The sequence below is a fragment of the Lithobates pipiens genome, unplaced genomic scaffold, assembly GCF_037356315.1.
Source record: "Lithobates pipiens isolate NorthernLeopardFrog02 unplaced genomic scaffold, aLitPip1_a1.2 Scaffold_28, whole genome shotgun sequence".
Lineage (NCBI taxonomy): Eukaryota > Metazoa > Chordata > Amphibia > Anura > Ranidae > Lithobates > Lithobates pipiens.
Genome location: NW_027507789.1, coordinates 179,356,605 through 179,369,233, shown reverse-complemented (window position 1 = coordinate 179,369,233; position 12,629 = coordinate 179,356,605). Strand labels below are relative to the sequence as shown.

At 44.1% G+C, this 12,629-nt stretch overlaps 1 protein-coding gene across 1 annotated transcript in view; it reads left to right on the top strand.

Moving 5' to 3' along the window:
• SLC35B1 (solute carrier family 35 member B1) overlaps positions 1 to 12,629 on the top strand; it is a 67,080-nt gene that overhangs the window by 27,820 nt on the left and 26,631 nt on the right. The window contains exon 4 of the mRNA XM_077459994.1: positions 8,011 to 8,144. Coding sequence (XP_077316120.1) covers positions 8,011 to 8,144 — 134 coding nt within the window. The remainder of the gene's footprint in view (positions 1 to 8,010; positions 8,145 to 12,629) is intronic.

Sequence of the window (12,629 nt, the reverse complement as noted above, 5' to 3'; positions counted from 1 at the left end):
GTTATTTCCTTTTTTCTGTAAAAAACTCCCTGATATTTTGTATGATATTATTGTATACTTACATATATATTTTTCATACTAGATTGTTTAAAAGTGACGTTCCCTGAGGAAGCGGTGTTCTTAGTACCGCGAAACCGGTCGGATTTATGCGTCATCCCTGTATCTCCGTAAAACATTTAATTGTTTAGAACGTGAACCAATTGGGTCCTGTGATTGGATTTAATAATGTGGTTCTGCTACAGCAATGTCTTTGTATTATCTGTTATATGGATTAAATTATAATAAAATGTAATTGTGTTTTAACGATTGTTTCACAATATTTTCTGATACCGCAATAGTCCCTGTTCCCACTGAACCAATTGGAAATTTATCTCTTTGAGGCTGTTTCCTCTTGGTTGTTCTGAGCTATATGCCCAGTTTTTTCTTATATACGTATTGGGACGATGGTATCCTATTGATTTTGGAGGCTTTTTGACTAACTATCAATATTAGGGTGGATAACACACCTGGATTGTGGGATCCAAACTTTCTTGTATGCCTCACTTACAACAATTGTTTAAGGTATAAACTGTTTAATGATATAGATTTTTCGTCCTTCAGACTATAACCTGAATCTTTATTAATGACTTATAGTTATCTTGTTTTTCTCCTTGTCTGTTTTTGCTTTTCTGTATATCCTTTGGGTACAGCGTTCTGGTGAGTACAAGTCGATCATTTCATTATCCTTTTGATACTATGGATGTTTTAGGATCAAGCTGGGGTGATTTCATGTCCACTTTACAGGCTGAGTGTTTAACTAGTCATAAATTTGATGATGATATCAAAATCTTTTTGGAAAAAATATTTAAGTTGTTAAAAAGAAAATCCCATCTTCATTGGCACATGCAATATTTCAAACTCTATGTGCAGGAAAAGATATGCCCTTTGGGCCTTCGGATACAAGTATTTCCTACTTTAAAAGATCCCAGTACTGATTTTAAAAAAATCTGGGAAGAGACCCTGACCTCATGTAGCATAGAACTAATGAAGCAATTGATGGCCCAGCACTCGAATGATATGTCCTTATTAGATGAAGAAATAGATAGATTACTACAGCAATATCCGGATATCACTACTTCCACTACCTTCTCGGAAAAATGGAAGGAACTTAGAGACCGTTTAGAGATATTAAATAAGGAAATCATTTTTAAAAAACAAGGTAAATTCTCATTGGATAAACAAGCCTTCCTTGACGGCTATGCATATAAATGGGCTGGTCGAGCCTATAACAGGAGAAATCCTGCATACGCTCGCCAACCCCTAATTAGACCACCAATGGAATTATCCGAATCAGATTCTTCCTTATCCTCTCTATCATCACAGTCCCTATCTCAATATACTCAGTCTTACGGCCCCACCCTCCCACGTAAGAGATCACTCACTGGAAACGGGCACCCCCATAAAGATCCTAAAAAAGACAGAAAATTGGGGAAATCGGCCAAAGCCTCACAGGCCATACGTACAACAGTTCCTTCTTCTTCCTCTAACAAATCAGATACAGCGGCCCCCACATTACACAGTGTAATTCCAAAACTCTTGCAACCCCAAATCCAGTCCCTTTTTCCCTCCAACCTTTTAACCTCAACCCATCCAGAAGGCAGCAGAAAAGGCAGTCTAGACGCCTTTGTACACAAAACCTAAACCCTAAGTACCCTCCCAATAGTAATGAAACACACCTTGATCAGGCATCTTCATTAAACATCATTAATTTGACGTCAATCACATTAACATTAGAGGAGGAATATGTTTTACAACTCGGCCTTGGCTTTTGTCCATCTGAACCCATAGACATTTTTGAAACAATTAAAGATCTATACTTATTCGCTCGCAATCTCACTTACAAATTCATTTATGATCCTGAACGTAAAAAACTAAATCTAGAAAAAGAACTAGCCGAGCGTACCAAAAGTTTCACCATGGAAGAGTTCAGGGCCTTACGTGACCTGATGCTCCTCTATGATGAGGGTGCCTGTGCCACAGATGAGGACACTGTGAATACCTTGGGACTAAATCCCCTGCCTTCTGGTCAGGGACCCGAGCTATCAGACCCATCTGGGCCTAAACAGAAGAAACAAACACTTAAAGCCAAGTCTCGCGCATTTCCAGATTTGATGACTTGCCCTGCCATCTGGGCTTTTCTACATGAGTCTATCAAATCTCTTAAGAAATATAAATGGGCGGATCAGCCGTCCAATTTAACTCCTCGACAAAAATTGGCAATCAGGACACTTCAAAAACACCCAGATTTAATCATCAAACAATCTGATAAGGGTGGTAACCTAGTTCTCATGACACATCTACAGTACCAAACAATGTGTTACTTGGTGCTACACAACACATCTTGGTACTCCCCTATCGATTCTTCTTTGATTGAATCTTTCACTCTAGAATTTCGCCAACTGATAATGGGTGCACATAATGAGGGCCTCATTGATGAGGTAACTTTAAAATATATCAATATTGTGACCCCACGTACCCCAACCTTTTATACCCTACCAAAAACCCATAAGAATCTACAAACTCCCCCAGGCCGACCCATTGTATCAGGCCTGGGTTCTTTGACGGAAAATGCTAGCCGTTTCGTGGACACCTTCCTTATGCCTCACGTTGTAGGATTACCGTCCTACATCAAAGATACAACGGATCTGTTGAGGCACATCGAGGGTATCCAGATCCCTCCTGATGCCCTGCTCGTGGCAGTTGATGTCGAGGCTCTTTACTCGAGCATCCCCCACGAGCAGGGCGTCAGGATGGTTGAATCTTTCTTAATGGAGCAGGTCTCTGCCTCCTGGCCACTCAACTGTTTTATTTTGAAATTGCTTAAATTTATCCTTACGAGGAATTATTTTTTATTTAATGATCAGTTATTTCTACAAAAGCAGGGGGTGGCCATGGGCACCTCCTGTGCTCCCTCGTATGCTAATCTCTACCTAGGTGCGTGGGAAAGGTTTATCTTTGGGGAGGATACCTTGCAACCATTTCTGGATTCTGTCCTGTGCTGGTACCGTTACATCGATGACCTATTTATTGTGTGGTCCGGTACCAGATCGGACCTTGATAGTTTCATCAAGGTTCTTAATATAAACCAATTTAATTTACAATTCACCTTTATGGCGGACAACAACAACATTTCATTTTTAGATTTAAATATCTTGAAACATCCCTCGGGCTCTCTTACCACAGACCTTTACCGTAAACCTACCGCTGGAAATACGATTCTATATGCCTCTAGTGCACATCCCCGCCCTCTAGTTCGCAGTATCCCCTTTGCCCAATATTTGAGGTTGAGGCGGAACTGCTCTGAGGACGGGGATTTTCACAGACAGGCCAATCTATTGCGGGACCGTTTGTTAGTTAGAGGCTACAGCCCCACTAATCTTAGAAAGGCCTTTAATAAAGCCTCTTCCCGTAGTCGCCAGTCACTGCTCTATGGCCCTGCCCGTATACAACAGCCCCCCACCACTAAAATAATAACAAAATACTCTGCTCACCACCAACAACTTCGGCATATTTTGTCCCAACATTGGCACTTACTGACTGAACATCACATATTAGGAAACTATGTTAAATCTACCCCAGAATTAGTTTTTAAAAAAGCCACCTCTCTCCGTGATAAATTAACAAAAAGTCACTATCAAATGCCCTCTGGATCCTTGGAGGGACCCAGAGGCACTTATAGATGTGGCCAATGCTCTAAATGCCCATGGATTCAAGAAGGAGGAGTTACAATATTACCGAATGGGGAGATGTTTCGGCCTTTACATCACGCCGATTGCGGCACCCGAGGGCTGGTTTACCTGATGGTCTGCGCCTGCCAAGCATTCTATGTAGGGAAGACCATCAGGGAATTACGCCAGCGCTTGGGTGACCATCTCTACTATTCGACTAATGGGAAAATGACCACGGTAGGTCGCCATGTGGGTATACACCACAAATTTCAATTTGATCTAGTAAAATTCTTTGTCCTTGAAGTTATCCCACAGGACCCCAGAGGGGGTAATTGGGATCAGGCCATTTTGAGACGCGAAGCATTATGGATAGAGCGGCTGAATGCTCTCACCCCTCCTGGCCTAAATGAAGCCCATTCCTACAAATGTTTTCTTTAAATATGTTACATGTTGTACATGTACATTGTACATTTTTTCCCCCTTTTTTTCCCCCTTTTTTAAAAAATGCAGGTAATGCCCTAGAAACCTTGCATTTGGTGTGAGGGCACTGGACTGAAGAGGGTTTCTGTGAGGGAAGTGACATTAGCCCTCCCCTTACCTTTTCCCTTTTTCTTTCCTTCCTTTTTTCTGTTTCATTTTTACGTTTTTCTTACGCTTACTCCCCTTTTTCCCCCCCCCTCCTGTCGTTCCTAGTATTAAGAATTCTTTACCACCAGACGCTAATACTCGCTTGGTTATACTGATTTTGTGATATTATATCACTATTTAGTAACTTTCATATTTATTAAAGAAAAAGTTGGTTCCCCTTTAAATGCGGAACCTATATGATTCAGGTGCTATTCTGAGGACGGTCCTTTTCGGACTTTTATATATACATTTCTTTGTATGTTGGCTGGCTTGGTCTGGCGACTGTCACCTGCGGCCGGCCTGAGCCACCGGGTGAGGGTGGCCTTTGTTGCCGCCCCGCTTGGTGACGGGGGTCCGCGGCATTGTGACACTCCCCAGTCCATTCACAGCAGCTAACTTTGTACTACAGTCTTGGATCATGACTCTGCTATGTTTTCCCCTATTGGTTCTTCCGTGCCCCGCAGCTGGATAGACCTGAGGAGTTTGTTCTCCCCCCCTCGGGCGGACGTGTGGCACCCTGGTGTGATTTTCACACCTCCCATTTCACTGCGGATATCCTCTGCAGCGTTACATGGGAGCGCAATACAATGCGCAGGCTGCCTGACCCGGACTGATCCCTGCTTAGTTGAGGCGATGGTGAACGGGGATTATGTGTCACACAAATCCCCGCCCAGCCACGCCCCTAGACATTCCCCCTGGTCTTTCATTCATGGGGAATATGTTGGCCGTGCGCACGAGTACATCCGCGCATGCGCCGTGATGCGGGGACAGGATTAAGGAGCACACCACTGTGCCCTGAACACTTCCGGGTTGGGGGTTTAAATGGCGCGCTCGAGATTTAAATCTTCAGAGCGCTGCCTGTGTGGAGACGAGCAATGCGTAGGACCTTTGAGCTTCAGGTATTGTCCCTTCATTTTGACTCTACATATACTTCAGTTACATGCACTTTCTTTCCTGGTCTGTTTAGATGCTTGGTCTTTGACTAACTATGCTTACCTTTTATTCTGAACCAGGAAAGATCTGTAATTGAATTTCTGGACATCCCTTATAGAAAATTTGGTGATACCTTAGAAGTTTTTGATCTAACTATCCAATGTATTTGGGGTATGTTTTCCGTTTAAACAACAATAATCCTCTGAGGTGCACACTGCTTTCATTGACCATGGCTCACTGGGTGCCTTCTGTCAACATGAGAGATCTTATCTATTCATCTCTTCACTTATTCCCCTATACTGCTCTATTTTACCAGCCCATGGTCTCTGATATATTTATCCCTCTTTATTGAACACCATTTAAACGGACCATTGCATCATTATTTTTTCAGTCCCTGTTTGCGCTGCTCTGAGTCTCTCCACCTTGCCCCCCGTGTCCGCCCTTAGGGGGGGCACCCTGTTCTGAGGGTGTCTCGAAATAGGTCGCTCGTGTGCTGTGGGTTGGGAGCTCCAGGGGTGAGTTATGATCCAACACTGTTTTGTTTTTTTCTAATGTAATGCTGATGTATTGTTTATTCACTACTGCTGTTATTGTTATTTCCTTTTTTCTGTAAAAAACTCCCTGATATTTTGTATGATATTATTGTATACTTACATATATATTTTTCATACTAGATTGTTTAAAAGTGACGTTCCCTGAGGAAGCGGTGTTCTTAGTACCGCGAAACCGGTCGGATTTATGCGTCATCCCTGTATCTCCGTAAAACATTTAATTGTTTAGAACGTGAACCAATTGGGTCCTGTGATTGGATTTAATAATGTGGTTCTGCTACAGCAATGTCTTTGTATTATCTGTTATATGGATTAAATTATAATAAAATGTAATTGTGTTTTAACGATTGTTTCACAATATTTTCTGATACCGCAATAGTCCCTGTTCCCACTGAACCAATTGGAAATTTATCTCTTTGAGGCTGTTTCCTCTTGGTTGTTCTGAGCTATATGCCCAGTTTTTTCTTATATACGTATTGGGACGATGGTATCCTATTGATTTTGGAGGCTTTTTGACTAACTTGCTTGCAATGTTGAAATGTGCCCGAATCCTTCACCCAACACCCAGACACAACTTTCATAGAAGTTCTCTCTCCCCCTTCCTTCTCAAGGTTTTAGTTTTGCAACTGTTAGACACAGTTGATGGCATATGAAATATGGCATTATTTCTATATGCTGTTTTTTATTTTAATAACCTCTCATAACACCCCTTACAATTTAATAATTTTCAGTGTGGCTAATCAGCCACTCAGCTGTTATTACATGCATGCCCCCCCCCCCCCCCTCCTTCCGCCACTTCGCCTGGGTCTCCCGTCCCATCAGGAGGCCTGATCGGCCAGAAGGCACGTCCCCCCTGCTGGCCAGTGACCTGAAAAAAGCCAGAATCGACTTTGATCGAGTCTCGGATCTAGTAACTCGGAGCGATGTCATGACATCTCTTCCTATTTACTGGAGCCTTAAAGCGGAGTTCCACCCAAAGGTGTAACTTGCGCTCATTTGTCTCCTCTCCCCCTCCGGTGCCACAATTGGCACCTTTCGTGGGGGACAGGATACTTGTCTTTGACGAGTATCCTGTTCCCACTTCCAGGAGTCCACGCCGCAGCCTCTGACATCGATGCAGGGCCCCCTCCTCCCTCCTTTTCTCTCCGTCGCTGGGCCAGTAGGAGAGAGGAGCAGGGCCTTCCGCATGCGCAGTAAGGTTCCCAGCGTGAAGCCGTAAAGTTACACTGCTGAGTACCCTTACCCACAATGGTGGCGGCAACACCCAACAGCTGATGGAAACATCAGCTGTGGTGCCGACATCGCTGGACTCCAGGACAGGTAAGTGTCCTATTGTTAAAAGCCATTAGCTGCAATACATGTAGCTGTTGGCTTTTAATTAGTTTTTTTTGGGCGGAACACCACTTTAAAGGTGCCAGTTTTAAAATATAGAAAGTATTAAATGCAGATCTTGGTGTTTTTGAAAGTTTTCAAGTGCTGAGGGATTTGGGATCTTGTAGACCTCAGATTCCTCCATAAAGAGTACCTGTCACTGCCTATTACTGTCACATGGGATGTTTACATTCCTTGTGACAGCAATAAAAATGATAAAAAAAAAAAAAGAAAAATACAGTTTAAAAATAAAAACTTTAAATATACAGATTATCTGCACATGATATCGGCTATCAACCTGAAAGTCAGCAGAAAAATCGGCATCGGTCCTGAAAAAACGATATTGGTCAACCCCTAATTCACTGTTCATTGACAGCAGCATTTCACCTGCAGCTGATCTGATCCTAAGCTGCTTTTGCATTCCCATTGACTTGTATAGGGGAAGGGGCAGTTCTGACATGAATGTAAGTTAATGATACAGGCCCTAATCGTCACCTGTGTAGCTCTATCCTAATAAAGAAGTTTTATTATAATTAGTATTAGGAATATTTGCTGTCATTATTATAGTGGGTCTTGCTCCTATGAAAATGTGTGCCAAATTATTAGTGCCAAGGAAACATGGAGGGGTTATTTGGCTACCCAGATGGTACCCATTAATCAGATTTACAGTTTTTACCACAGTTTACAATAAGCAGTCATGGTTTTAGCACATCTTTATGTTGCCATATCTCCTGTATTTTGTGCCTTTGTGGTCAGTGTACTTTAAATGGAGGGTTGTCATTGTGCTGCTCCCTAAATTCTGCGTCCGTGTTTCTTTCCAGTGATTCACTTCTTTGACTCGAAGGGAAAACCAGACCGCACACAGAGCTGGCTCTATGCGGCTTGTTCATTGTCTTATTTAGGGGCCATGGTGTCCAGTAATTCAGCACTCCAGTATGTCAACTACCCCACCCAGGTGAGTCAAAGACTATTGATGAACTTTACAAGTCCAGATGAAAGGAAGAAATATATTTTGGATAGAATTAAATGTCTTTTTTTTTTTTTTTTTTATTTAAAGTTTTTATACTGTTTATTTTCTATTTAAAGTGGTTCTTAAGGCAGAAGGTTTTTTTTTTAAATCTTAATGTATTCTATGCATTAACATAAACCTTCTGTGTGCAGCAGCCCCCTCAGCCTGCCTAATACTTAGCTGAGCCCCATCTCGATCCAGCGATGTTGCATGAGAGCCTTGGCTGTCCAGGGGCTTTCCCTTAGGGGCCGAGCCATGTTTATGTGTCTGAATGGACACAGAGTAGCAGGTCAGGTGCAAGGTGCTTGCTATCGGGGCCACTCTGCAGGAGGAAGGGGCCAGGAATGCGGGCCAGGGACCCAAGAAGAGGAGGAGAACCTGTTGGATTTTCCCTGCTTGATCAGCGCTGCATGCTATAGACAGCATCAATGATTGGTGTATTCTGACTCCCTGCTATCAGAATACAATAGCTCAGCAGGGAGGATTCCCCTATCCACTTTGAATGTGTGGATGAGGATATCAGGTCAGTTTTGTTTTCGTTCAACCTGCGCTGGTTAAGCAAAAAAAAACTGACTCATCTATGGGCTGCCTTTTAAAGAGTTACTTCCCCCCTTCTCATAAAAATGACAACAGACACCTGTAAAGCTGATGTCCATGTTTCATGCCACTTAGTTTGTATGGAACAAGCTGGTCCAAACAAACAATTTTCTTCACTTAGTGCTGCACTGGCTCTAAGCACTGTATGTAGTGTATGTAACTTCAGCTACATACAGTACACAGTGCTGGGTTTCCAGCTGGGAGACTGAGACTTCCCATCTCACACATGGAACAATGCAGATTCAGTCTGAGCTGCACTCAGCCATTCATAGGCAGCTTTGTATTCTGTGACTGAATACAAAGCTTCCTCTGGCTGAGTGGGATGGGCGTGCTGATGACATCACACACTCAGACTCGGCCAATCAGTGGAAGCTTTGTATTCATTCACAGAATACAAAGCTGCCTATGAATGGCTGGCTCCGCTGTTCCAGGTGTGAGACGGGAAGTCTGTCTCACACTGTGTAGTGTATGTAGCTGAAGTTACATGTAGTACATACAGTGCTTAGAGACACTGGTTTTTCAGGCGCTTTAGCGCTAAAAGTAGTGCCTGAAAAACACCTTATCTGCAGTCACAGTGTGAAAGCCCGAGTGCTTTCACACTGGGGCGCTGTGCTGGCAGGATGTAAAAAAAAAAAGTCCTGCAAGCAGCTTCTTTGAAGCGCTGTAGGAAAGGTGTATAACACTGCTCCTAAAGTGCCCCTGCCCATTGATCAGTGGGCAGCGCTGCTGAAGCGCCTTGGCAGCGGTGCTTTGCAGGTGCTTTTAACCCTTCATTTGGCCGCTAGCGGGGGTTAAAAGCACACTGCTAGTGACCGAAAAGCGTCTCTGAAACGACAGTAAAGCACCGCTAAAACTAGTGGCGCTTTAGCGCCGCCGCCTCCACACTGTGTGTGTGTGAAAGGGTTCTTAGTAAAGCAGATGGTTCCTTTGGACCAGCTTGGTCCAGACAAACTTTTTAAAGTGACGTGAAACATGGAGATCAGCTTGAAAGATGTTTTAGTAAAGAAAATTTAAAAAATATACTTATAAATAATTTCAGGCTTTTTATTCTTTGTATTCCTTACTTTTCTTGTCCTTCCCATTATACTCATGGTGGCCATTTTTACTAAGGGCAGATGAATCCATCTCTCTTTACTTCCTGGAACTCTGGCCAGATCCCTGGATCTGTCTCCTGGAACATGTGACAGGCACTTCCCAGAATGCAACTGTAAGGCCAGGGTGCCCTAACCAGTACTTTTAAAGAAAACATGAAGTGGAAAAACCAATAATTCTTAGAAAAAGTGAATGTAAGATGATTGCATACCAGCATGCAGATCTGGATGCTGCTGTGAAAGAGGGAAAGGTATGCTTTAAAGTGATAAGCATATGTAGAGTATGTGATTTTAAAACAAACCTGTCGCTAAATAAATATGTGCACTTAAATCTAGCTGCATGCTTTTAGTGTCCAGAACACCCAGGGGCTTTCAGTACGCCATACAAGTCTGGTACTAGGGATGAGCCGAACACCCCCCTGTTCGGTTCGCACCAGAACCTGCGAACAGACCTAAACTTCGTGTGAACTTTAGAACCCTATTAAAGTCTATGGGACTCGAACGTTCACAATCTAAAGTGCTCATTTTAAAGGGTAATATGCAGGTTACTGTCCTAAAAAGTGTTTGGGGACCCGGGTCCTGCCCCAGGGGACATGGATCAATGCAAAAAAAAGTTTTAAAAACGGCCGTTTTTTCAGGAGCAGTGATTTTAATAATGATTAAAGTGAAACAATAAAAGTGTAATATTCCTTTAAATTTCGTAGCTGGGGGGTATCTATAGTATGCCTGTGAAGGGGCGCATGTTTCTGGTGCTTAGAACTGTCCCTGCACAAAGTGTCATTTGTGCAGGAAAAAAAGTCTTTTAAAATCACTTGCGGCTATTGTCGGGTCCCGTAATACAGAGAACACTCAATGAGTGTTCTCTGTATTAGCCGACAATTCATTCATTCATTGATTAAAAAAAAAAAAAAAAAAGGCGTGGGGGTTCCCCTAAATTCAATTACCAGGCCCTTCAGGTCTGACATGGATATTAAGGGGAACCCCGTGTCAAATTTTTAAAAAAAAATTGACGTGGGGGTCCCCCTAAATATCCATAACCAGACCCTTCAGGTCTGATATGGATATTAAGGGGAACCCCGCATCAAATTTTAAAAAAAATTGACGTGGGGGTCCCCCTAAAAATCCATATCAGACCCTTTATCCGAGCACGCAACCTGGCAAGCCGCAGGAAAAGAGGGGGGGACGAGAGTGCGGCCCCCCCTCCCTCCTGAACCGTACCAGGCCACATACCCTCAACATTGGGAGGATGCTTTGGGGGTCTGTGACCCCTCAAAGCACCTTGTTCCCATGTTGATGAGGACAAGGGCCTCATCCTCACAACCCTGGCCGTTGGTTGTGAGGGTCTGTGGGCGGGGGGGCTTATCAGAATCTGGAAGCCCCCTTTAACAAGGGAACCCCCAGATCCCGGCCCCCCCATTTGAAATGGTAAGGGGGTACAAAAGTACCCCTACCATTTCACAAAGAAAGTGTCAAAATGGTTAAATAAGACAAACACACTTTTGAAAAATTCCTTTATTAAAAATGAAAAAAACAAAAAAAAGATTCCAGCGGTGCTAATCCACTCTTGCTATCCAGCGATGGATTATCATATCCAGCGACGGGGAATCTCTCAGTCCAGCGCTGTCCATACATCCTTCTTCTGTCTCCACTCCGGAGACACTGCAGAGAGCCCAGCGCTGACGTTTCTTATATTAGGAGGGCAGGGCCACCTGTCACCTGACCCCGCCCCCTCTGACGCTGGTGAAGGGAGCCAGGGGTTCCCCAGTGACGTGTGGGTGACCCCGCCCCCTCTGATGTAACGGAAACCTGCGTTACATCAGAGGGAGCGGGGTCACCCACACGTCACTGGGGAACCCCTGGCTTCCCTCTCCAGCGTCAGAGGGGTGGGGTCAGGTGACGGGTGGCCCCGCCCCCCTAATATAAGAAACGTCAGCGCTGGAATCTCTGCAGTGTCTCCGGAGTGGAGACAGAAGAAGGATGTATGGACAGCGCTGGACTGAGAGATCCCCCGTCGCTGGATATGATCATCCATCGCTGGACCCCGGAGACCCGTCGCTGGATAGCAAGAGTGGATTAGCACCGCTGGAATCTTTTTTTTTTTTTTTTTTGTTTTTTTTGTTTTTAATAAAGGAATTTTTCAAAAGTGTGTTTGTCTTATTTAACCATTTTGACACTTTCTTTGTGAAATGGTAGGGGTACTTTTGTACCCCCTTACCATTTCAAACAGGGGGGGGGCCGGGATCTGGGGGTCCCCTTGTTAAAGGGGGCTTCCAGATTCTGATAAGCCCCCCGCCCGCAGACCCTCACAACCAACGGCCAGGGTTGTGAGGATGAGGCCCTTGTCCTCATCAACATGGGGACAAGGTGCTTTGAGGGGTCACAGACCCCCAAAGCATCCTCCCAATGTTGAGGGTATGTGGCCTGGTAGGTTCAGGAGGGAGGGGGGGCCGCTCTCTCGTCCCCCCCTCTTTTCCTGCGGCCTGCCAGGTTGCGTGCTCGGATAAAAGGTCTGATATGGATTTTTAGGGGGACCCCCACGTCAATTTTTTTTTTAAATTTGATGCGGGGTTCCCCTTAATATCCATATCAGACCTGAAGGGTCTGGTTATGGATATTTAGGGGGACCCCCACATCAATTTTTTTTTAAATTTGACACGGGGTTCCCCTTAATATCCATGTCAGACCTGAAGGGCCTGGTAATTGAATTTAGGGGAACCCCCACGCTTTTTTTTATTTTATTTTT